Here is a 27,282-nt window from a genome sequence, read left to right on the forward strand (position 1 = left end):
TTTCACTTCTTTTTACAACAAGCTTCTTTATTATTTTCATTTTTATAACAGGATATGTAACATACAATTTATAATGCTCTATTGTTAAATATTCTAACATGCTTTAATATTTTGGCAAAGATATTCGAACAAGAATGTCCCAGAAATTGTGGACTTAATCTAAATTAAGAATATTAGCTGATCTAAAAAGTATCATTATTTCAATTTTTGAAGAAATATTTGAAATCAATTTATATTATTGTAGCTAAAACTTTTAATCTATTAATAAAAGATATTCTGTTCAGATTTTTGTCAAATAGTACCGTTATAAGAAATCAAAATTTTTGAACATTCAGTGCGAAAGATTGCTAAGAGAGAGAATTTTTTTGCGCGAGATAGATATAAAATCATAAAGAATCATTTATATAAACGCAAATCATATAATAAATTAAGAATATATTATTACAAGAATAAATTACTTAATAAAGACATCTGAATAGATTTAGAATAATTTCCATTTCGTAACTTCTATTACTTTTGTTAAATTTTGTTAGAATGAGGAAAATGTGCTTATAATTAGTAATTTATCTATTATCAATAATAACTGCCTTATATATGTTTTAAATAATAGTATTATCTTTTTTAAATTTACTTGTGAGTATTGGAAAATATAATTGCAAATTTAAATATTTTTAAATTAATATTAGTACAAAAAGGCGAAGAATTATTCGATGATGAGCAATGCTATCAGAAAATATGCAACATTTATAGAATTTGTGTAAATTAGCGAATGCTGTTATCTTCTCTTGCGCCTTCACGTTTTCGTGCATTTTATCACATCACAATTTTTTCCTTCAGGGTGCTTTCATCTCTTGTTTTACGCAGAATTTGAACGCCTCCCAACCCTCGTTACGTTGTTGAGACTGCAAAAGATTGAATTATTTCGCATTAATCAACAGTGATTGCAATATTTCCACTATTTTACAAAATTGTCCAATAATATTATAGCAGTGGAGCCTGAGCAATGACAACCGTTCGCACAGGTTTCTTCTTAATCTTTACTTCGATGTTATTATTTTTCATATAAAATATTTATGTGTTTTCTAAAATAATTCTAAAAAAAAAAAGAAATGTATTGTATATTTTCAAAGTGTTTGTATATTTGCAATGCTACCTTAAAGCCTCTGTGTAGTCGATCTTTCATAATTGCTATGAACTCCTTATAGGAAAGTTGACCGTCGCCGTCCTCATCAAACAGTGCGAAGACAGTATCGATTATGTGAGTCGAAAGCATCGTTCCCGTGCATATCTTTACAGCGCGTTGAAACTCACCTTAAAAAGGAAACTACATTAAAACATAAATTTAAAAAATGCAACAATAGAACGTTACATTCATAATTAAGAATAAAGTCAGTTAATTTAATATTGTAATAATCTTAACTAACTGATTTTGAGTAAGACTTTACTTAATCTTTACTTTTGGATATGGGATGATCAGCCAACGTATACATTCGCATCGCTATTGAAAAATCATCTAAAGTGTTTAAAAATTGATAGAAGCGCCGAAATTCCTCAAACGTGATACCGATGTGCAAATCTGCACGGTCCAACATTCTGTCCAAGTACTTGTCATATCTGTAAATTTAATTGTCTAAATTAACTTAATCCACGCAATTTTTAAATTAGTTAGGCGATGGATAAATAAATATTCAAATAAAAAAATTTTGAACGTCACTGAACGCTCAATTCAACAGAATATGTATGAAATACTTTAGTACTATAATTCGAACATCTTGCTTATATATTTAAAATGTTTGAAATGTTAATAGTTCTTTAGGTAATTGTCTCTCACTCATCTCTTATTTAAATATCTTTTTTAGAACAGAGGTTTTCTCCATTATTCAACTTACTCATCAGTTTCGAGGTACGTGTATCGTAACAAAATTTTGGCAAAATCCAATTCGTTGATCGTGTTGTGTCCCTTGCTGAATTCGTGGAATTCTAGCTCTAATATTTCATGTTGTAAGTTCTCCATGAAGGATTTGAAATCATCGTATCTTAATTCGGAAGTACCATCTTTGCCGAAAAAGTGTACCATCAATGTAGTATCCACAGCGTGACGTCGTTGTAAACCCTATGCAACAAAGTATTATAAATGCAACACTGACATTGAAAACTTATATTGATTTAAACATGCGGCTATTTATTTGATACATTTATTGTATAAATATCAGAATTGTAGTTCTCTAATTTAATTCCAAATCTAAATTATTTTTACTTATATAATTTAAATTATTATTTATTAATTATAATATAAATTATATAATGAAAAATATTGGATCTTTTTCTAGTAAAAATTTAATTGACGTCTTTGTTCCATTATTTAAATGTTGACTATTTTCGACTGGCTAAATTTATAGATTCTGTTATCGTTTTTCATTCATTCTTCTTACTTCATTACATTTAAAGATACGTATATGTAATGTAACGATACCTGATCGTCATCGATAAATTGGCCTTGAATTTCTTCTGGCGTTTTCTGGCGTTCCTGCAATTGTTCCAATTCCTCTTTGGTTTCGCATCCATGACGGCCCCTCCACGCGTGACTGAATATCTTCTCCATCTGTATTGAAGATGAAGGTGTGAGAGAGAACACTTACTATTGGAGATCAACACGATGTTAACACACTTTTTACTAACGGACACATGTGTCGGGATTACATGACATAAAGGCAAAGTGAACGGCAGTATTTCGGCGTCCAGTGTTAGTACATCTGAAATAAGTGGCAAATAGTGTTAGAGCAGTGGTTATGGTAAAGCATAGGTGTTTTCGGTTGCACTGGTAAACTGCATATTAATGAATCAAATATCGATGTAGTAAAATTTGACAGATTAGGCGATGATATATACAGTGAACTATATACTGGATCTGTATATATTCATGAAAATAATTAGTACATTATCTTTCTCAATATATTGATTATTCTAAATAGGAAAGAGTAAAAAAAAGATTGTATAGTAACAACATAACATCGATTGCAAATGCTTTTTTTTTGAGAAGAGTACAAAGTTTCAATAAATTCAATGCTATTAGTTATTATAATGTATATCGTTATTTTTCTTTACTGCAATTATGTTTTTATGATTATACAATCTTTTATATCGCTGTAAGTTTGTGTTAAATAATAGACAATAACGATAAAGAAATAAAAAATATTAGAAAGACATAAAATAAAAATAATAATTTCAATGAATATTAAATACAATATGTATTACTTTACAGCAGATCTTACACTTGTAAACTTACATAAGAATGTGTGACGATTTCTTTTGAGTTATTCGGATGAACTTCGCGAAGTTTTGCCTTGCTTATATTCTGTTCGCTTGGAGACATTATGGCGCGTAACTAATTTAAAATAAATAAAGAAGCATTAGCTTTGAATAGAGGATAACGCATTGCAAAATTAATGAAATAAAAATGTTAATCAAAATTATCGTAAAATATTTGCAACAAAGTTATAAATACTAAATAAGCAATAAATACTAAATAAATGTAAAAAGTAAATAGGTATTAATAATGAATAATTAATAATAAATAATTAATTTTTTTCTGAAATTTAATCGATTTTCAAAATTTTATGAAAAACTGCAAAATAAATTATTTATCTTAACAATAATAGGTATTCTGAAAAAATCAATTAATATTTGCATTAAATGTAATTTTAAAATATGCATAATATATTTTTAAGAAAATTTCAAGGATTTTTGCAGAATAGATAGATTAGATAAATAGCAAATTATTATACAGCCATTAGGTGAGTTCATAGCTGAAAGAGATATAATAGCATTATTATATTGATTTTCTATCAGTCAATGTTTAACTTCTGACATCATCCTGATTGAGAAGTTTTCTGAAATTTTTCTGAAACTCACTGCACGTTTTGTTGGTTCGTCAAGTTCTCGTTCCTTCAGGCTACCGCCGAGTAAACGACGAATCTATGAAAACAAGAAAAACGTTGTTGATACTAATCGATAATTGAAATTAGTCTAAAAGTTTTTTAGTAATAAAAGTTCTTCATTGGCAGGTCCATCCCACAAATGTTCCTAACTTGTGTAAACTAGAAACAATAAAGTTCCATCTCGTGATCTTGTACTTATACTTAAAAATAACAAATTCTTAATATTTAAGAATAGGAATGTGCACTTCTTTTACTGCAATTATGATTTCTAAATGTGCTCGCATATTTATATGATATTTCAAAAAAATATTAAATAACATATTTACATATTATAGAATTGCTATTGATTTTTTAATTCAAAATTTATATTATTAAACAAAAGAAGATAATAAATAAGAATATAATTAAGTAAATGATAATATACGAATGTGCATAATACTAATAAAAAATATATTTACACTATTGTTTTAATTATTTCATTTTATTTTACTCGCTAAAAATAATTTTACAATAATTTAATAACTTATAAAAGAAATATTTATTGTGCTGTTATCAAAATGAAGCAAACTTAAGCTTTATTCCGTAACGTAAAATTGAAAATACTAACAAATGATACTAGTAGCTCTAATAATGTTCCTGCATCTGCAATTGTCAAAAATGTGCACGCATGCAGCTATCTTACCACAAGAAACTCAGTTTTGTCGACTCTCTCATTTCCGTCGGTGTCAAACATATTGAAGGCGATTTGGAAACCAGTTTTCGGCTCTGCAACGAGATTAGTTATTACTATAAATTGTCACATTGAGATGCTTAACGAAGCATTTTTCATAGCGGATGATCTGATCAATTTGAAATTTTGTTTTTCGCACAAGCTAGGAACACGTGTATGCACTACAGAGTATTTTAGATAAAATGCAATAATTTTTATTTTTATTTTTCGTGATAAGTTTTAAATTCTTAAAAAATTAACACATAAGGAATTAAGTTTCTAGGCTGAACATAAATAACACATGCAATATTTTTCACTTAATTTTATTAAAAATGAAATTTATTCTAATTCTAACGTTTTCACTTCAAAATTAATTACGTATATAAGTGTAAAATTAAATATCGTAAATCTTTAAAAATATGTAGCTAAATTTTCATTGAAAGCAAATTAACTTCAAATTAGTCAAAGAATTCGCGTATAAAAGGATATTATCTCAAGCACGATGACGTTAAATGATATCGTAATAACGTTTTAACAATGTCTCTAACATCAATAAGATTATTAAAACGTCATTTGATGTCATCTTATCATTTGGAATGGGATAACTCATTTTCCGCAAATTCTATGGATAATGATTTTACGTAAGAATGCATGTTATTTGAAACATACTCGTTGCTTATTAAGATTGTCACACGATAATTTGTGTCAGACACATCAAACAAATTGAGCGCAGATTATAGCTTTCCAAGTAAACGGATAACCGCTATTACTTTTATGTGAGAAAGATGAATGCGGTATCTCATAGGCCGATTCTTCTTCCATAATATATGATTTGTATATACTTAACATCGCGATTGCACAATTGCCTCGTGAGTATATTTAAAGATATCGGCAGAAAGAAACTTACTTGTTAGGATGGACAGAAGAAACAGGTACTCCGTATAAGAAATAATTCCTGAAAATAGAAACGCAAGTAATTTATAATCACGAAATAATTGATTCAGTCAACTGTAAAAAAAAAATGTATGTCTACTCAAAGTAATTATACAATTATGTGTGATACAGTGATGATATTTTATATATTAATAAATTAATAATACAATAAGGAGAATAATTAATTTTATTAATTTTTATTTTTGAAAATTATAGACATTAATATAATTTTTATCGTCGTAATTCAAATGTGATTTTACACATTTTGCATATATGTTTTAGACGTAAAAATGTGATATCATTCATCGTCTTTTTTTAAGTGTATAAGTATATATTTTTATTATTAATAACAAATTCAAATTCAGCAATTTCATCAATTAATTTCATGATTGGATATTTTCCCCGCAATAGTAAATCGAGACGTTATAAAAATTTTAAGCGATATCTCGAGAGGCAAATCGTTACTACTCCACATGATTCTATCTCGATGTCTCGTAAATTCTCATGATTTCATCGAATTCTTTCCTAATTTTCCCGCTAATCCGCATTTAAGAATAACGAGAGAGAGAAGGTCTGCAGTATCAAACGCGTTTACGACATCTAGAGAAATGGAATATGTCAAACACTTGTTAGACACGCCTCACGAGATTTCAGATATTCTTTGAGAGAATCACCTTTGGGGACGATCAATAACTTAGAATTTAATAGCAAAAGCGAGACCTCTCTGCGGACGCTTCTAAATTTTGATTTTAAACATACGCCCTTGCGGCGCAATTTAGCTCGCATGTAACATAATAAGAAGTCTGTTTTACAGATCATCGCCACCCTATAAAGTCTCTTAAAAACGGCTCCGAAAGCGTAAAAAATTAACGATCAAAAGGAAATTAAGAAAGCAGAGTTAATCCACTGATGATGATGTTCCATGTAAATCTGTTGTTTTGATTCGCTGTTTATTAAATGTTTTCATCGCTAGAATTTTTATAATTAGAATATTAAAACAAACTGCCATAAATGTGTAGACTTACCGGTAATACCTATATATTTGTTTTCGTATCATGTGACCAAGAAATATCTTTCATATCATACAGTGCTAAATATTCATAAATATCATCGAATTTTGAAATTAAGTATTAAACTTGAATTTATCATTAAAAAAATTTGATATAGCTGTACATTATTTTAGAAAAAAAATCGATGAGTAGTATTTTCGGTATTTTCAAAATTAACATATATGCTAAGTCACTTTAAAATAATGTCACAATATTACAAAAGAGCAGCACGTGTGTCGTTGACACAATAAGGAAGTACGGTGACTATAGACATTACGTTTACGGTCGGCCGAATCAACGGATAGCTCGGATATATTGTTACGATGACGATGACGCCATCCCGGCGTCGTTACAGTTTCTCGTCGATAGCGTCCAATCTCCTTAAGTTGTTCTTAATTGTAACGGCCTCTCCATCGAGTGTCCTTAAAAGCGGACACCCGTTTATCTGCGCCCGGTATAATTCCGCCTCGCGCGTATATGAGAAAAGGGGGAAGAAAAAGAGAGGAGAGAGAGTGGCACAGTGGCCGTACAGGGAACTCGTTATTATTGAAGAGAGGTGTGAAACTGGCTGTACCCTCCTCTCCGCCATCGGGGGCACCCTCTTACGTCCCACTGCCAATTATTTGCATTTCCATTAGCGCGATGAACGTGCGGTGCACGCGGAAAGAGCGAGGAGAAAACGCAGCCGCCGTGAGAAGTGCCGCCGCGCCATTAAACTAATGACACAGCCCTGTCTGTCGCGACGTGCGTCGCACGTGGGTGGCGGGAACTTATGTCGCGTAAATACCGTAAATGCCGTAAATACAGGCTGCGGCCGTACACGTCGATCGCGATCGATCGACAGCCCCGTTTATCGCGCGTGTCTCGTCATTTTTGTCGTCGAATCCGCATACCTCGGTAGAGTGGCTGCGAAACGCGAAATCGCGATACACAAAACTATTACAGTAAATTTATCAAGATATGCGGATTTTCCGGTAACGGAATCGTAAAGTTTTTATTTATTACTGGCGTTATAAACATTACATTATACGAATGCAACATGTTCATTCGCAATAATATTTAACATAATGACTTTTTTATATTTTATCAGACTGCTAAGACATTATCGAAAGTTAGGAAAAGACTTATTTTTATGCGAATTTTGGGGGAAAAGTATATGAGGATTTATTTGAAACTTTATATAATCGTAACAATAAGTATAATCTATAATTAAAAATTTTTGTAAGTAAAAGTAATGGAAATTACATTTTCGAGAGTACATTGTCTTACGATTTCCATAAAATATAAACACTCAATGATGAAATGAAAGACAAAAAAAACGAATGAGATTAATAAGCTGCACAATTTACAAATGTTCAGTTATCGTTGGAATTAGGATGCCTTTTATAAGACGTGTAAAAATTATATTTATAAACGCCGGAAAAATTGAACACTTTTATATTAAAAATAAAATAAAATAATTAATATTTTAATTTGACCAATTCTAACGTGAAACTGAATATCATAGATAATTTTCCCTTTTTATTAATATCATTTGTAAAATTATATAAGATCTCTTATTTCATTTTACAAATGTTAATATTTAATTACCTTTATCTCGTAAATTTCGGAACATATGTGTGCTTCCATGGCGTAGCGAAGAAGTCGAGTTTCTCATTACTTCGAGCTCCTGATCAGTCAACACGCGCCTCTTTAGTCTCGCTGAAAATATAAAAATTGCGTATGTGGCATCGAAATAGATTTATTAAAAATTATAACGATGTAATGTAATTTTAGTATGGCTGTGTCCTCGAAAATATACATCAAAGAAACGATAGTAATATATGTTTGTTGACATAAAATCGAAGCTTTGCTTTATGTTTCGAATAAAGTGATAAAATAAATCTGTGATGAGAGATTCAAAGAATTTTAACAATAAAAATAACAATCTGAAAATTGTATATTATTAAAAAAAAATTATTTCGCTAATAAGAAAAGAATGTTGTTTGACAATTAAAAGACATAATGAGTTATATAAGTTATCATAAAATTGCACTCTTCTTTATTTTTTAATTTTATATTTTATTAAAATTGCAATAATGTATGTAATTCTAGTTCATTGATCTAATTAAATATTTAAATAATTTTTATTGGAATAATTAGAACGGTGTTTATTAAAGTAAATAAATGTTACGTACGTCGAGGTTCGGCATCAATGACGCTATCAAGAAAATCCTGCGGAGTCATGTATAGTTGACCGTCGTATGCAACGGATGCAAATTTTATAAATCTTCTTTCCCTTGTAGTTAATTTTACCGCTTTATGTAGGTCATCTTCTCTCTGCAAGAACAAGTTGTTATGATTAATACAATAAAATCATAGCCAATATATTTATACTTCTCTTTCTTATATGCCAAATAAAAAATCGCTTGAAGTACCCACTTCAATATAATTTTAATTATTGCATCGGTATATTTTAATTTTTTATTAAATTATTAAGTATATATTAAATTATTATAATTACTAAATAATTTTGACAGTTATGTGTAAATTATTAATTTTTTTAAATTACAATTTACATGATTGATTAATCATTCTTTTTCAACTCTCAAGAAGATTAAAAATTTTTTTTTAATCACTAGAAAATTTGGAATTAAGCTTAGGCTGTGTTTCAAGACAAACTTCATTTTTATCATTTCCGTAATTAAATCGCCGTTCAATAATGTGACGAATGGTAAATTGACTTTCAAGATCTATTTATCAAACTGCATCATGTTTTAAGATTAATTTTAGTTGATTTCTTCACCACGCAATTATAAATATGGGCAAGCTACATGTCGATTCTTATCGATACTCATCGATTTGAGTACAGACTGAAACTCGGGCTATTCGTTGACAAGCAGACAGGCGAGGTGATGAATATGACATGCTAATTCGCGCTTTGAATTCTGCCGCGTTTCTGCGAAGGAACAACGCGTACTGTCAATTCGTATCAAAAAGATATTTGTAAGTTAGTGACAGATACATTTTTGCGTTCGAAAATACAATAATAAAAAAAATAAAAGAAATGATCGGTCGAACTCGCATTGAAATTTTTTAAATACGCGTGTGAAATAAAAATAACGTTTAAGAATTGCATTTATGTTTCCAATAAATGTAACACATTTTTCTCGGTTTTATTGTGTTAAGTGCATTCGCATATTATATTATATTAATTATTAGCATGACAAATATTTCGCTTTATGAATCATAACATTATTAATGCGGGCAATCTTGTCATCTGTCTCTTTCTTATACTCATCAATCATTTAAAGTAACATTATTGATTGCGAATGAAAATTTCCATATACTTTAATTGGCTATTTCGTCTTGTTTCACCAGGTTATAAAAATATTTGCTAGAAAAAAAAAACTTTATTGCATCTTATTTAATCAAAGATTTATTTCAATAATAAATAAATTTATGTCCTACAAAAATTTTTTTAAGTATTTTTTCTTCAGTATAAATAGAAAGTCAAAATATTAGCAAATAAATGTTATTTGTGTTATTTGTAACACTGTCTACGAGTGAAATTACTTAATAAGTGCCTTTTTCTTAAGTGTGTAAAGCACAAGTTTTTTTGATGATATGTCTCCAAATGAATTTCAGATTATTTGTTCGAAACAATCATGCAATGTGTACCGCATAAATTCGCCTTTAGTAAGCTGTATTGTGGTGTGTATGCATCTAGTATATTGCCATGTAAGCTGTAGTTAAATACCAAACGATATACTCTCGCATAATGACGTGAATCTGCGACCTCATCCGGTCAGATTGAATCGTCCAGCCCAGGAAGCATCAAATCATCGGGAACGCATTGGCTGTCGTGCTCTAAAGGAGCCATCGGAGCCACTTCATTCCTCTTTGCCGATTTAAATTATCGTTCGCTACCTTGCACGCACGAGAGATTGCAGGTTTTATTTATTCGCGAGTAATGGCGCATTGTTGGTGCGGCATCGTGAGCTTCCGTATAAGATGATCTCTTAAATGATGGTTACGTTCTTAGCCTTCGGATTTCTACAGCCATCCGTTGCGCAAACGCCAATTCAAGTGTCGAGATCGGCCGTAGGTTCTGTACCGCGAAGTAAACGGATTTGACGGGTGAATCGTGTTTCTAACGAAGGTATGTTCAATGTTAATCGGTGTTCTAGTACACCGTGTTAACTGTTCCCAGTACATTTCTCTCGGAATATATTAGGCTTATACCCATTAATAAAATAATAAAAAACAACGTGTCCCTTAATTTTAAATAATAAAATAGGAATTTTCACTCATATCAACAATGATAGAATTAGAAATTTTAATTAAAAAATGACAAGAATAAATTATCGAGAAGTCAAAGGGATTAGTCGAATCGCGTCGAATAAATTCTTCAGTATGTTTCTTGCAATGAAACATTCGCAATTTTTATGTTTGCTTACACTTTCTTTCTTGGATTTATTAATTTCTAAAAATACGCGGTTTCAGATTTCTTTCTCTTTTAACGATTTTTATACTAGGCAGTTGTAAATATCTCGCAGCCACCGTAGAATCGCGATCCTCGGCAAGCTATATTTGTCATTCGACGCACATTTCCATAAGTGCCATCGTAACCAGATATCCTTTCGCGCAGATCAGGTGTCCTTTCGCGAGTTTGCCTCTACAAATAAATCACACCTCATTGTGATAAAAAAGGCGTCTACCTACAATGGCCTGCATTTGTAATAGCGCTATCCTTACGCACTGGTCGCGCGCGGTGGTCCGTTTCGCAAGTTTAAAAATCGCTCGGCGAATTGCGGACGTGAATTATATTCCACTTTATAAAATTAAAAACAGATGATTTGATAAAGTGCTTTAGAAAATAGTTTATAATGAGAGACACTAAAGTGTTTGAACTTAATTAAAAATTGATACTGTTTATAAGTAATTAAGTTATTATATTGAGCAAAGTTAAAGTTCTTAACAATACGTTGACATTAATTCTTCATTTCAAGATTTAAAATATCAGTTTTTAATTAAAATATTTTATTACATGTATTCTTTATTAATATTTATTGTCACAAAGTGAGATTTCTATTGAGTTTTTTAGCTTCTTCAAAGACTTAGTCCTTTTATTGTTTTATTACTTAATCTTAATTTATCAATATCGCGATGTTAATTTACCTCAAGATGTATTACATTATCATTTCAACGAAACGCTCTTACGAAATAATTTTTATATTAAAAAAATCCTATAATTTCTTTGATCTAAACTTGGTAAAATTTATTTGATGATATTGATAGAATAGAAATCACATTAATTCACGCGAAAAAGATGTTACCTCGTGATTTTATATTTCGACATGATCGTAAATAGATTCTTTCTTTTTACATGCCTAATACGCAAGATTGACGATTTATGAGATCCTAGGCATCGTTAAAGTTAATCACGTCGTTAGAGATTTCGAGAAAGACATTTAATCGCCCACTCAGTTCTACAAATTTGTACAAGAGTGTAACAAAATAAATTCTGTTTCTCAAAGTACAAGAGACTCATTATATACCTTGAGAGAAGAGTGTTACAAAAGAATTTTTTAAAGAGGCAGTAGTAAAAAAAAAGATTCCTCTTAATTATAGATCATGTTATTTAATTCGTTGTTTCGATGCACTGTTATGACACCGTAAAGAAATTAATGTCATTCGTTAATTATAATTTTATAAAACTGTAATTTTGATCGTTATTTATAAAGAACGTATCTATTTTATTACTAAATATAATTTTGCATTTAGATAAAGAAGTTGTGAAAGTTGAGAATAAAATGGCGCAACATTTTAAATCTAATAAAAATTTCACATGTGATATAAATTATCTTTTATTAAATTTAATAGAGAAATGCAAGAGAAATGCAGAAATCGAAGCAAAATCACATTCAGTAATATCTAATACATACGCATTTTAAAAAAAAAGATGTCAATAAAAAAAGAAGACAAAATTGCATGGTTTTATAAAATTATAATTAATAAATTTTGCATTAATCTCTACATACATTTTTATATCTCTTCATATTAAATTTAATAAAGATTTATTCATATGAAAGTTATATTTAATGTATTGCGTTAATTCGTTTGCCATTTTTGATTTCCACAATTAGAAGGTTCTTTCACGTTAAATACAACAAGCGAAGATGATAGCAGATTTCGCCACTTCCCATTAAATTTCCTCTGCCTCTTTACCTGTGTACCCTAAAACAACTAATTTCTCGAAAATTACACCTCGGCCGGTTAATCAGTATCACGTCAACTCGATGCATCCGAGACTACGCGGTTGAGGTTCAGGTGCCTCGCAAACGTATTTTTCCCCGATGACGATGACGCTCGTTCTTCTCGCGCGGAAATAAGACGCAACGAGAATGAGCGCAAAAAGGAAAAACCGCCGTCGCTTAAGTTAATTTAACTTATATCGCGTCCGATTAATATTCCGGGCGGATGGCGTCCTTACGCTTCTTTCGCTCTCGCCATAATGCGAGGCGTTCACCAACGTAAACCGGCACGTCCTCGCGTGTCTACCCGGGCAGGACCACGCAGGGTGTTAGGCTGGCATGTTCGCGGTGTCGAGGGTAATGACAGGCGTGGTGAACATTATGCTAAGTGCAGAGAGACCAGGCCACTTCTTTTCGTCCTCCATCCGGACCTCTCTCTTTCTCTTTTTCACTTCCTTTTTCGCCGATGTCCAGCGGGCATCAGCGGTGATTAAGGCTCCGTTGAACCTCTCTCCTCTCTCCCGTGAGTTCTCACCTCCTAGATCTATCCCTTTCGCGTCACTCTCTCTCTTTCTCTCTCTCCGCCTTCCCCTCTCTCTTCTTCCCCGCAGCTGCTTATAGTTTTCAATAAAGAAGCACGCGACCGCGTTAGAAACAATTTCCTCGAAGTGGTTTCGCCTCGTTTCTCAGCTTAAATCGATAGCGAGGGGCAACGGCGATAGGCATCGGCCGTCCAAGACTCGCGCGAGAAACGGGTGCCGGCTGTCGATTTTTGTGGATGGGTGTTAAACGGAGGCGTCAGCATGCGAGAGAAGAAAATGCGGTAGACCTTGAAGCACTACGCTTTTTCTCCGATTCTACACGGCGGTCAGGCGATATGCGAGATAAAGCAAGGCGATTTTATAATATTAGAGCAGCGTCCAGATCGACATGATCGAAACTATCAAAAATTTGTCTATGAGACGATAGCACAAATTGCAAAAAAAATATTGTAGGTTTATGAGGATATGAAGATTTGATTAAACGAACTTATTTATTCAATATTTCTAATATTACTATCTTATAGGTAATACGTGTATACGATGTGTAATGAACAAAGTATATCACAGAAATCAGTATGTAAATATAAAACAATATCACAATCTACAACAAAACGTGTTTTAATAAGCAAGATTTTCATAAGCAAAGTTGTTTAAGAAAACTGTTTTATAGTTAGAAGGATAATTATTTATTTATGTTTTTTTTTCTCTTTGCATATTGGAAATGTGTGAATATTGATTATACAAATATTAAAAAATGAAATTTTCCTTCTTATCCCTTATTTCTTTTAAAATTTTACAAATTATTTACACAGTATCAAACAATACTGTATCTTATGTAATACACATTATCTATATAGTGCACCATGTATATGAAAGAGTGAATTACTTTTATATTTTGCATGTAGATTGATTGTTACATTAAGTATCCAATATTAAAAAGTTAGATTAAAATTATTTCTGTAATAAACCATTTCCAGTTTAAACTTCTTACGGTCGTCATCCAACACCATTACTGACACGTATAATCTCCACGCCGCGATACAAATTCGTGAAGTCCAATTTAAATAACGAGCTGTTTGAAGTGTTAATATTCGGGCATTGGCGATAATTCGGGTTAGCGAATCGATGATCGTGCGTGAAGTACGTATGTGCGTGTGCACTCATACTTTGTACGTGTAAAAGCATTCTCATGCGGTATGCGTAAAATCAAGATTATCACGGGAACGTATCTCGGCGTGTTTATATCATCCATCGAGAAGACTCTCGCGGACTTTAAATTATTATGATCACCAATGTGAAATATTATTTATGTAATTTTAGAAGTGTTAAAAGTAAATTGTGTTATTTAATTTTTAAGCTGCATTCTCCAAGAATGTACACATCTTTAAAGAAAAATAAACAGTTACAAAGAAAATATTAAATTTTATATGTATATGTGTATATTACAAATTTTTTCACGTAATTAGTATAAATTATGAAATATAATTTTATTAATTATATCAAACTATACACTATATTGTATTATTATATCTGCATAATTCTTCAATATATTTTTAAAATACTAATTTTTAGATTTATATAAAATCCTGGAATTTTATCTAACACTGAATGCACGGACTATAAATACATTAAGTTCCAAAATTGAATGTTAAAATGCGAATATTATTTATCACATTTACTTGAGATTACTAAGTACACGCATACACACAATCTGACTGTTGATGTGTAATGCAACGAATATTATGTATGATGATTATGGATCATCATATTTATGACAAGCCGCGGTGGCGCCAAGATTGTTGAAGGAAATTGAAATCAGATAGTAGTTTTACTTGTGAATGCGCATATTTGCATATCAATATTTAAACATGCAGTTGCGAATACTCAACCTCATGTTTCAGGATTACAAATTTTAATTTGCACGGTAAATTTATGAACAGTCTTATTATATTGAAAAAAATATTGGAATTATTAAGATGATCATTGTTATTAAAAATAATCTGACTGAAAATAATCAATTTTATGCATTTTGAACAACTAAATTTTCAAGAACTAAAGTCTTAAATACATAATTCTTATGTGTTTTAAATATGTGTTGAAAAATATTAGCTGTTAATATTTCTTATTATATATAAAAAGTTTATTAATTTTTTTAAAATATATTAATTTAATGTTTAATATGTTTTTATTGAGAAGAATACCTTGAAACATTTTTAAAAGTAAATGTTAAGGCAGGAATAATCCTCTAGATAATTATTAGCAGAGAACAATGTGACCAAAAGATTGCTCGATGGTAAAACTAAATAATATTTTTAAGATTAATAATTATTAGATTTGGAAATAATTTATGCATTTCACAATAATTATTTTCCAGATTGCCGCTCTGATGTCATCGTGAACTGTACATTGGAGGAGCTTAATTCACAAGCGCCCCTGTGGCCTAATGGATAAGGCATCGGTCTCCTAAACCGGGGATTGTGGGTTCGAGTCCCACCAGGGGTAAGAAATTATATTTTTTGTTCTTATAAATCACAAGTATCGCGTTATTAACAGTGAAACAATTCTCGTTACCATATTTATGGTAATGTTTAGCATCGAAGAAAGTGTTAAATTATTACGGTACGATAGAAGCGTCTGGTTTTACGTAAAGAAATCATATTTATTAAAAAACATGCATAACATGATAGTTAATAAAAAATTATTTTTAACATTATAAACTTTTTGAATAATAATGCAAAAGTCTGCATCATCCACATGAGGATATTTATGCACGGAACAATGAAACACAGATAGACCATTCTTCGTGCTAAAGTCTGGCAATTAGTATCGACTTGTGATTTCGCAAAAGGAAAAGAGTTGCTCGAATGAGAATATTTCAAGGATAACTCGAGAATAAAGCTGAGATTATTTCAAAGATTGGAAGAATTTAACGTAGAACGCGAAGATGTCTCGCAGCTGTCTATCGTTGTCGTATCGAAATCTGATAAAACGCCTTGTACGCCTTTTGACGAACGTGAGTCGTCGATTTCCGCGTATCTCTCGTAATATCGGCCGCGAGGATTCGGGGAAGAAGCCGATCTAACGGCGGACAAGGTTGCAATATATTACTCCGCTGTGTACGGCCGAAATACTCAAATCAGATTGATAGCCGCGTAAATGTAGGCTGGGTGGTCCGAGTGATTCTAATGCGGGGAAGAAGATCCCGCTCGGGTTAATCGGTCACGAAAAACATTTCGAGGGGTTGCCCGTGGACTTGACTTTGGCCCCGCGATAAAATCGATCCTCCCAATTCACCGAAGAGAGTAGTGGTTATTATCGGTCCTGACCGTCTCAATGTCCGGAGAGACTTGTAGTGGTCTACTTTATTGGTTATTCGAATGATCGTCAAGCTTTCCCTTCCTCGATATGAGTACCATAGATTAAGCGCCGCTGATGCCTGACTCGAAATTTCTAATACTCGGCCCGCTCATTTTTCTTATTCAAATAGTATTAAGAAGTAGAGACCAGGCATTCTTTATATCAGTAACTCATATTTTAGCCTTTTATATTGCAGTGATTTAATCAACGAATAAATGTTGCGCACAAAAGATATTATTTGCTAAATTTGTGAAGGAATTAAAAAGATATCGTGCAATAATATTTTAACATTTATTTATAATTTAATAAGAATGATTTATAATTTAATAAAATTAATCAGAATTAGAGTTTCTTAATTATATTTTTGTTTTGTACATCAAAATTTGTTCACAAGATTATTCGGTAAATTCTAGCGTGTTACATTACTTAACTGTGTGATCTTTTCTCCCTTTTCATATCGTTGCCCTTTCTACGCGTAAATTATCGCCCGCGTTATCTCTCCATACAAATTGCGCGAACACGTTCTAGTTTTGCCGTGTGTTTGGCGCCAATACACACTAGTGAAATTATCGTCTACTTTCGTCGCAAACGTTTTCTCTATTTCCGGAATCTTGTTACAGCGTTATCCGTGTCGATGGCAGATTTCTCTCTCTCTCTCTCTCTCTCTCTTTCTCTCTCTCTCGCCTCGAAATTCCGAACACAAAGGAGCGGCAAGAGAGAGAAAGAGAGAGAAAGAGGATAAACGCTACGGTCGAATCTCGTGCGAATGCGATAACGATTGCCGGGAGCAATGCCGCAAGAAGAAGGGTGGGTCATGTGATTTGTGGTCGCGCGAAAGAGAATCTCGTTGTCTCGTCGGGGAAGGATGTCGGAATGCCGGGATGCCGGGACCGTTGCATACCGCGTGCCGCGCTAGTGTGTATGTGTGTGCACTCGGTGCACTCAGATCCGTATCTCCGTACACGCTATGTGCGATTCTGGTTATGCGAGGTGGTTTCGATCGGATACACGGCGGTATCGATCTCTTGAGGGAAATAAACCTGTTCTCCGTCACGGGGAGAGACATGTTCTCCAGTAATCTGGGGAAAGTTCTGTCTTTCCTGATAAAAGCAACATGTCAATCGAATACGCTGACATTACCGAAGACTGATTTGCAATTATATAAAACGTCGAGGAAAGATTTCGTCTTCGAATATAAGATTCTGATGGTCTCAATGAAGATTTTTTTCTTAATTTTTAGTAATTAGACATCTCATTAATGTATTACAATTGAGATTTTTAAGATTCTCTACCAGAAAAAAATTTTAATTCATTTAATCTTTCTGCTTTATTTTATTAAAACTTGATAATGTAAAAAAAATCTTAATTTGTAAACGTAATAAAAAGATAAACCAGCGGAACAAAAGAATATTGAAATAGCGATTTATTTTAATCAATTTAATTAATTTATCACTATTTCGAGTTAATCAGTCAGGATTTAAAAAATGCTTACTACATGACTTATGCGCATTTAAAATAAATTATAAATTGAAGTAAAATTAATAGTTTAAAAAATATAAAATCTTGTACATTGAATGTTATTGAATATCAATAAAATCTCATATAACAGAGTAAAGAAATTTATTATCATGTGTTAGGACTTAAGCGCACGCTTCGATTGTCAGAAGAAAGACCTGAAGCATAAAGTGGTGTTTAGTTATCTCGTATTGCGATTGCAGAAAAACGTTATTATCATCCGGGAGCGTTGTCATGTTCCGTGTTACGTGCGAACTACCCTGAAATTATCGCACAGCGCTCTGTCATTAGCCGATTCGGCGCTTTTCCCGTGTAGCTGTTATGCCTCCTACGTCGGTTTCAACCTTTGAACCAATCTTAACCGCCCATGCTCGAAACGGCTCGACTGGCAGTGAACAAATTATCGGGTCTTTTACGAAATAGAACAACAAGACTGAAAAATTTATTCCCTTCTCTTATATCGTTAACTTTCCGCTGTTGGAGATGAAAAAAGACTTGTTCCAATCCGTATTTATAATTGATTTCGTGTATAAGATGTAATTGATAGATTTCTCTCAAAATTATATTGATTAAGTTAATTGTGCAAACTGAAACTCTAGTTTTTAAGCTCTTTAAATGAAAACGAGTGTATTATTACTGATTTGCAGTAATAGATCTGCAACTGTGATAACTAGTGAATATTCACTATCTTTTAGCGATTTCGACGAATATTAAGTGTATTATCACTGAAAGATCAGTGTATTTATTTTACTGATTGATAAGATTCATAACTCCGCTACTGAAAACAATGTATTTTCACTAATTGTACTTTAAAGAGTACGTTCAAGTAACTAAAGTGCTACAAGATTTTTAATTGCAATCTAATTTGCATGGTCCTAAATCTTATAGAAAACAAGAATTACCGTGACGTATTCGTTGTCGACATCGAAATTTGCATAGCGCATGTATCGGCGCCCGAATTTACAAAATCAATGGTTACTCCACAACCGGTCCCTCTCCGTCACGCGGTGATGGACGAGGCTCGTCGAAGTCGGGAATTCCCAAATCGTTATTTATTACTCCCGCTACGCAGCGCACTTGGTTAACCCCCATCGTATGTGTAAACTGAAAACGGAAAGGGATTGAACGAGAGTTGAGGAAGGAGGAGGGGGGGGGGGGAAGAGGACAAGCAAGAGGCGCGATTTCCGCCGGGCGGCCGGCGGCGATTCTTAAATCATAATCCCCTCGAAATATTCAATTACACCGGCATTGTTTCGTCGTTGATGCATAGCGCGGTAACACGCGACGTGCATCGGCGCGGCGCCTCCCACCTTTTGCATCGCCGTCGCACTTACAATACGTGCGATACGAGTCCCGCGCGATAGACGTCGTCGGTGCGCGTGTGAGAGAACTCCACGGGATACCCACGGGATATCCCCGCAACAACACCACCCACACCGCTGTTGGCCCATTAGCCCAGGATAATGGGCACCCAATGCGCCATGTCCCACGCGCTGGCGCTAATTTCACGGTGGTTTAGAAAGCGTTAATTAATTTAGACGAATCGCCGCGCCTCGCTCATTAGCATTAACTCATCGCCGTGATGATGGCCGACGAGGCTTGGGTCGTGCCGAAACGTCCGATTCGACGTGCTCTTCCTTCGACGACAAGACTTACCGGCGCGGCCGGCGTCGATGCGGTAGGTTATCGATCGTATCGCAAAGAGATAGCCCGCCATGGAGACAATAACGTTTCGTGTTCGTGCGTTTTATAAAGAAACCGATAAAAATTATTAATTATAAATAAAACGATAATTTTTATTATTGATTAACTATAAAAATATGGGTTGGGCCCAAAATAAAAAACTATAAACTACACAGAGAGAAAGATTTTTTAATTTAATGAACAGTTTTGTTCGACTATTTCAAAAGCATATGTTTCTATAGTTTTAATAAATTTTATACAGATTTCTTTAGATTTAATAAAATTTATTAGAAACAAAGAAATATACGCTTTGGAATAGTCAAACAAAACGGTTTATTAAATTTAAAGAAATCTTTCTCTCTGTGTATAGTGACATTATGATTATTGCAAATATTTTTCTCTTTCTATGTGCAAACATGTCGAAGAAAATCGTCAAATATCCAGAAATTTTACATTTGAGACTTTCTCGCGAGTTTCCAGGCGATTGTCTCCAACATAACAAGATTTTCGCAATGGCAGGCGTCCAAAATTTCGGTCGACTATTATTACTATAGGGCAGACAAGCGTAAAGTGTAGTTCGTTACAGTTCGGAAACGTCGCTTGTACCTTGATACAAATGTTGAAAGCTACATCTCAAATGTCTATTAATATTAACGTAATAATATATATGAACTCGGTCGTGATTGTCTGTCGAGTCAGCTAAACAATGCGGAGATAAATCGTTTAAAATATCAAATTCAATATAACACAACGGATAATAACAGATTCATTATTACTCTGGAGCAACGAATGAAATCAAGCCATTAACAAAATATGAAAAAAGAAATTATTACAATTTTAATTGTAATACAATTTTAATAATATTAATGCGCCAAGATTGTATGTTTTTTTTATCGTTTTAATTTATTCAACGTCCTTCTCGCCGAGAAAAAAAATTTGTCGCGCCTATGACACTCAAGTTAGCCGATTGTGTTTCTCACAGACGTGTCTGGACGTATCTCAATTGAAAATGTCTTTGATTAACGTTTTGCCGCAGGTAGCTTGACAGGCGATGCGCGCAAATTGATTACGAACATGAAAAACGATCAAATGTAGAATCCATTCACGCCCACGTTGACGTCTACCCACGCGACTGATACTATCATGCTAATCAGGCCACATTCACGTGTCCTACCGCGTTGGAATTCTTATCCCATACCTTATCATCAGATTATCATTTGGTACTGCATTGTGTGCACGTTCGAGGACGGTGGTGAAATGTTTACCTGGACTGTTCACAACTCCCGGACTTATAAAAGTGTAAAAATGGTTTATCTCCATCTAGAAAGCGGATGACCGCATGGAAAATCAAATTAACGAAGCAAAAGATGATTTACAGTTAAAGAAACATGGAAATTGAGTTTATTATGTTTATATATTTGTAATATTTTGTTATATGTTAAATTTTTTAATTTAACTTTTCTATTTCACTATTTATTCAAAAATTTGTAGTCAAGAAATTGTACGATTAAAAATTAAGAACTTTTATTCATATTATATAAAATATGATTAAAGTGAAAAACACATACATTTTATTTTTAAAGCATTATTTGAGAAAACCATTATTTTTAGAGAAAGACTGCATAAAAAAATTTGTTTCTTTTTGGAAAGGGCTCAATTTCTGTGAAAATCATTTTGCGAGAATTGATTTATTTTTTCTAATGATGGTCTGATGATTGGATGTTTTCCAGTATTAATTATCCTTCCTGTTCGACTTTCTTCGAAGGATCAACAAGCGGTATCGGATAGCATCGTGTCAGGCGCAACACGTGCACACACGCGCATGTCCTGACGACTTTCGGAGTCTTTAATCGTGTGGCGTCGAGAAGCTTGCATCTGATTTATCGTTTATCGTTGATAATATGTACGAAGGTGTACTCAGCCGATCGATCACTCTCTCGCGTTTGAATTATTCGGGGTACACGGTGTTGCTGCTAACGTTGATGGCGAGACAGATGGCGAGACAGGGGTGCATAAACATACATAAACGTTGATATGAATAATGGCGCGTAACTTGTGCAAAACGATCCTGGTAAAACGATCTTCATGTAATGATTGCTTAGACATATGAAAGAAAAGATGTATTGCTTGGAATGCATACACGAGCCACTGATTTTGAAAATAATGTTTTGAAAACTTACATCTCTAGGATAAAATAATATTATAAATCTTATTATTATACTAAATGAATTTAATAATTCATATTTTACTTCGAAAAATTAATAATTTATATTTACATATACTTGACAATAAATTTAACTATTTAAGTTTCTAAATTTTCGATTTTTCTAAATAAATTAGTTTTTAATTTTAAGCACTTTATATAATATAAATTACAAATAAAATTCTCAATTATAAATTTTATATAATTCTTAAATAAACTAAAAACAATTAACACACACACACACACACATGTAAATTAAATGGATAATACAATATATTCTTTTCTTTAACTTTAAACAAATTAACATTTACATATAATAATACAACATAACAATATTATGTTCCCATTTATGTCAGCTACATAAATATTCAATGTTTTTCTTAAAAAATATACAAATTATTTCATGTATGAGTTATTAAAGTATTAGTAAGTTTAAAAAATCAGCGATAACTTTGAGACACTATCAATCGCAACTTAGAAACACAAAGTGTACATTATTTACATTCTAATGAGTAATTCCATTGAAATCCAATTAACGTGAAGTGTATCGATCATGAAAAGGGTTGATCCAATTACGGATATTCGAACGTGTAAACTTTTTCCATTAGAAAGAAAAAGTATCTTTGATTGGACGAGCTCTGTTATGCACTCTGATCTCTTCACGTATGTCCTGCATACATACAGAAGTCCTATAATGAATCTCGGTCCAAAAGGATATTGTCGATAGGAGCATCTCGATAGGAGCACCCAGCCCATTAGTTACCGCAAACCGCTCGTCAAACAAGCCTCTGCATACGTAATGCGCGATGATAATGTTGTGCCACATCTCGTAATAACGCACAATATATCGGATGATACATTTCTCTCCTTTTGTCCACTGAGCAATTTATATTCCACGATGAAAATGTTGAGCTCGCTTTAATCCAAGATATCATCGTGGAATGCGTAGAATGTGTTTTAGTATAAGAAAGCTTTTTTATTTTCTCCTTTAATTTAACTGAATGGTCTAAGTTTTTTCTTAATGTGTGTGTTTCTTCAATATCAATATTATTTTTTATTATTATTTAGCAAATTGCATTATCTAACAATATTTCAAAAATATGCAAAGTAATACATAATATCACAATAGTAATACATATCGCGCGAACATAAAACATACGAATAATTTCATGAATCTGATATTGATATTTAAGAATTCAGGATAGTACAGACATAGTTTTATCAAACATAAAATTAATTTTATCAATTAATTTTATCAAACAAAATATTTTATCGTTAAACAAATTTTATTATTAATTGGTTAATTATTGTTCTATTCTAAATTGCGTTATTTCGTACGTAATTTTACACATTTAACAACTGCAATACCGGATATCGTATCCACATTTTTGATACCGATCGCCCTTTCCGTTGCAACAGCCTACGCACTTGGATAAAAGCGACAGAAACGATGCGACAGCATGTTCAAAGCTTATTTCTGCAAGATCAACTGGCTTCGCGAACATACAGTGTAGCGTAGCTAATGTACTTCATCATTGCCTCTACATGGTTGCAATCGCATAAACCGTGTTAGTAGATTACGATACGTAGTAAATGTTTTCGCAATTTATTGTATATAACATGAATTTTTCGAAACGTCTAGCCAATTAAATTTTACGTATTAAAAACGACAATACGATAGACATTATATTAACTCTTTCATACACAAGTTATTTTGTTCATTAAAAAAGGTACAACAAGCATACAGATTCTTTTTTAAAATTCTATCATTTCATTTTTCATCAGTTATATGAAATTAATATAAGGTTATAGAAGGACTTTTATACTTTTAATCGATACATTATATATTTATAAATTTATTAAGTTTTTACTTATTTTACTTAAAATTACAGCAAAAGATTTAACTCGTAAGGAATTATATCGATATCAGATACAAAATTAATCGTATTGTTTAGCTCACGCGACATTATCTTGATGATTTCGTGTCTTGAGATAATTGACCACGGGAAATAATTTGAATGTTCCCCGTAAATTATGTGCAAACGTGTGTCGTTTCACGTTAGTATGACATTTTGGCACTCTTGCGAACGCCCTATTCTCGCCGAATTCTTGGCAGCGACGTGGTCAAAGAATATCTTCGAGTTCCTCACACAAGTCAGCGCGATGTGACGAGCATTAGAGCGTTTGCGTGTACTGCACGCATGTACTGCGATTACGTGTTCGCATTACGTATGCATTTCCATAAAATGTATAAAATATATCCCGTTCATTTCATGTTTTAATGTCAAGATAATGCCTATCCTAGTTTTCTGATTAGATTGGAGAAGATCAAAACAACACGCGACACGTAAACGAGAGAACATTCAGATGTCTCCTTATCACACGATATTTTTTTCTAAGAAATATAAATAGTAACAAACAAAAATTGTGGTCATGTTTTCAATTAAGAATAAGTATAAAACTATTTAGAAAATATTGAGTTCTAAATTATTTAATATTTAAACATTATATATAAAATCTTATATAGTTAGAATACATTCTTCACTTTTTGTAAGTGTACTTTTAGTATCATAAACTTTGTTTTTATGATAAATATACTATATATTTTTCATGAAACTTTTTTCTCAAACAATACACGACTGAAAAAGCATGTGTTAGCAATGGAGTTTATTATTACAAAATTAATTTACGCATTTTATTAAATTTTAAATTTCTATTTACAAAGATAACATTTGAAAATTTGAAATATATATTTTATTAATTTTTTGCTAAAAGTATTATTTGCATACCAACTATTCTATAAATAGCATTGGTCAAGCATTGGTCAGTCGACTTCATGAATTATACGAAGTTCAAGCATGACTGTTGAAAACGTTCGATGCAACTTTCCCATGTTCTCACGCGCGATAATTAATGGATACATGTGCTGCGAGGTGCGGAAAGGAAAAGCAGCTTAGGGTGCATTCGGATTAGGGTGTCTCGTAGCGAAGGGCCGGGTGCATCTGCATTTAAGGATGCAGCTTGGCTGCGAACTGCGGCGCAAAGCGTCGGCCATTTATCTCCCTCGTTTTATAAGGCGAGGAATGTCCCTAGAAGGCATCCGCATTCTCGAGAGCGTCGCATGATCGATGAAACGCGTATGTCAATGTTCAACTTGCGTGTACGGCAGTTAAGGAGGTTCTCGTTAGCGAATGTCTCGCGGTATTAACAGTGCTTCGTGATTGAAAGCTTGACGTTAAGGACGTTGTAATGTGCCACATTTTCAGAATTAATTCTTCGTTAAAAAAACATTGAGCCGCGTTAAACGGTATGAACTTGTGAAAATATTTTTTAAGATATTTTAAAGATTTATTTAATTAGTAATACAGTTTTACAAATAAAGCTATAGCAGTTAATCTCCCAAATTGTCAATTAACTCTTAATTATATCACAAAAATAATTTAAAAGTGATATGAGTATAGTTTATATACTTATAGTTAATTTTATATTATTGTTAAATATCGATAAAAAATACAAGAGATTATTACATTTTTCTCTAATTATTGAATTAATGTATGAATTCATAATTAACAATTTTTAAAAATACTTTTATCCTTTAAAATGCAGTGCAACTTCTTAACGTGATATGATTACGTAGGCAAGTTAGCTAAATGTAATTTTATACAGTTTATGGTGCACTCCCCTGCGGTCTACTTTTCGGAAGAATCTCGGGATTCTCAGGCCGTAATAGAGACGTTCGAAGATCCAAAACTGGTTAAGGTAGAGCCGTATCGATTGTGTGATCGTTTGGAGGGCGTGGCGTCGATACACTTGAAGATCGTTTGACACAAGAGCCGATCCGCTTTTCCTCCGGGCTATATTATTAACGTAGCGTACACGATTCGGTCGTGAGACCGAAGATCGAACGAGATCAATCGCGAGCGCCTTCGATTCCCGACGCGTTCAAAACTCCTTTTTGAAACCCACCGACGAATATCTCTCACTTTCTCTACCGTCCTCTCCCCACCTCTGTTCGCCAGCGGATTCGGCGATATCGGAGCCATTGAGAGGAAGTAACATGAAGAAACAAGAATAATTTCACATTCATTTGCGCTATTTTTCTTCAGGCACACGTAATTACTTCAGAGATCTTGTCTTTTTATAATACTAAAGTATTTGAATTTTACGAAATAGTTTTCTAAACGCTTTTTGCTATTATTTACATTTATAAGAATTGTCAAGTATTTTCTTACCGATCGTTTCAAGCTGAAACTTTCACTATACATATAACTTTTGTACCCATTTTCTTCAAATTCTAATTATAAATTATCCTCGCCGAAATCTTGCCTCGTAAGAATAATTAACAGGTTCTGCAAAACTTAATTAAAAAATTCGCAGACATTACCGTTGTTTTCAATAAAAATAAAAATACGCGACACGCTATTCTTATCAAAACTATTGTCAATTAAAATGTCTCAAGATACGTTGCCGATTTCGAAATCCGTTTGGTGAATGGAGGTGCAGTGCTGTGTTCTCGTGCAACTTTACTATACACTGCTACTGCCCATTCACGCGCACGTGGACGCGTAAGTCCACGTGACCGTCGTGACTCGCCATTCAACTTCGCGCCACTGCCAGCGACGACGAGGCGCGCGATTTTGGAGCGGACTGTACTCGATTGCATTGTGCGTACCTTGCGAGGTTTCAAGGCGTGCACCACCTTCGGCCGTAAATATTGCTGCGCCAGTAGAAGCGTGACGGAAGCGGCTGCCAGCAGTCCGACGCCCTTCTGGATCCTCCCGAGGCCGCGGTCGGCACGCCACGACGCGTACGCGCGCGTGACATCGCGAAAGTGCCGCGTGTACGGCGACACGCGTCGCGAGAGGCACGCTATCGTCGCCATTTTCAACGCGCGCGACTGGCGCATGCCTCGTCTGCCCCGTGAAACGTCAATTTCTCCTACCTAAGCCGCGGCCAGTGTTGTCGCCAGAAATTCTCGCGCCCGAGATAAGCGAGAAAAAAAAAGAAATGCCTAAAAACTGTCTTTGTTTCAACATTTTTTCTCATTAATATTTTACGGAAGATTTCTAATTAATCGCGCGAAATTCTCAGAAATAAGTTTTCTATTTGTTTGTGTT

General features: G+C 33.1%; 1 protein-coding gene, 1 long non-coding RNA gene and 1 other non-coding gene across 4 annotated transcripts in view; 2 read left to right on the forward strand and 1 right to left on the reverse strand.

Annotated features, from left to right (window-relative positions):
* Positions 1-27,070, reverse strand: LOC105830039 (calcium uptake protein 3, mitochondrial). 2 transcript variants are annotated; one of them, XM_012669167.3, is made up of 12 exons: positions 26,838-27,070; positions 8,807-8,948; positions 8,220-8,330; positions 5,555-5,602; positions 4,621-4,703; positions 3,913-3,975; positions 3,287-3,385; positions 2,474-2,602; positions 1,890-2,113; positions 1,457-1,614; positions 1,154-1,311; positions 1-902 (listed from the first exon to the last, which is right to left on the reverse strand). In XM_012669167.3, the coding sequence occupies exons 1-12, from the start codon at positions 27,045-27,047 to the stop codon at positions 834-836; spliced, it is 1,494 nt and encodes a 497-aa protein (XP_012524621.1). In that variant the 5' UTR covers positions 27,048-27,070; the 3' UTR covers positions 1-833. The 2 variants fall into 2 exon arrangements, with proteins under 2 accessions (XP_012524621.1, XP_012524622.1); XM_012669168.3 differs by lacking the exons at positions 3,287-3,385; positions 3,913-3,975 and having other exon boundaries at positions 26,838-27,069.
* The window catches only part of LOC118647774, a 64,903-nt gene that overhangs the window by 10,416 nt on the left and 27,205 nt on the right, over positions 1-27,282 (forward strand). The window contains exon 2 of the long non-coding RNA XR_004964916.1: positions 15,782-15,906. This is a non-coding gene — a long non-coding RNA (uncharacterized LOC118647774). The remainder of the gene's footprint in view (positions 1-15,781; positions 15,907-27,282) is intronic.
* Trnar-ccu lies at positions 15,837-15,909 on the forward strand. The gene has a single exon. It is a non-coding gene; the product is annotated as a tRNA-Arg (tRNA).

The sequence above is a fragment of the Monomorium pharaonis genome, chromosome 10, assembly GCF_013373865.1.
Source record: "Monomorium pharaonis isolate MP-MQ-018 chromosome 10, ASM1337386v2, whole genome shotgun sequence".
Classification (NCBI taxonomy): domain Eukaryota; kingdom Metazoa; phylum Arthropoda; class Insecta; order Hymenoptera; family Formicidae; genus Monomorium; species Monomorium pharaonis.

What these genes read in the sequence shown, in the direction of transcription:
- LOC105830039 (XM_012669167.3), bottom strand. Translation starts at nt 27,047, where the DNA reads ATGGCGACGATAGCGTGCCTCTCGCGACGCGTGTCGCCGTACACGCGG. An exon ending in ACGAACCAACAAAACGTGCA is followed by an intron (nt 3,386 to 3,912) that starts GTGAGTTTCAGA and finishes ATTTTAAATTAG; the next exon opens with TTACGCGCCATAATGTCTCC. An exon ending in TGATCATCCCATATCCAAAA is followed by an intron (nt 1,312 to 1,456) that starts GTAAAGATTAAG and finishes TTCCTTTTTAAG; the next exon opens with GTGAGTTTCAACGCGCTGTA.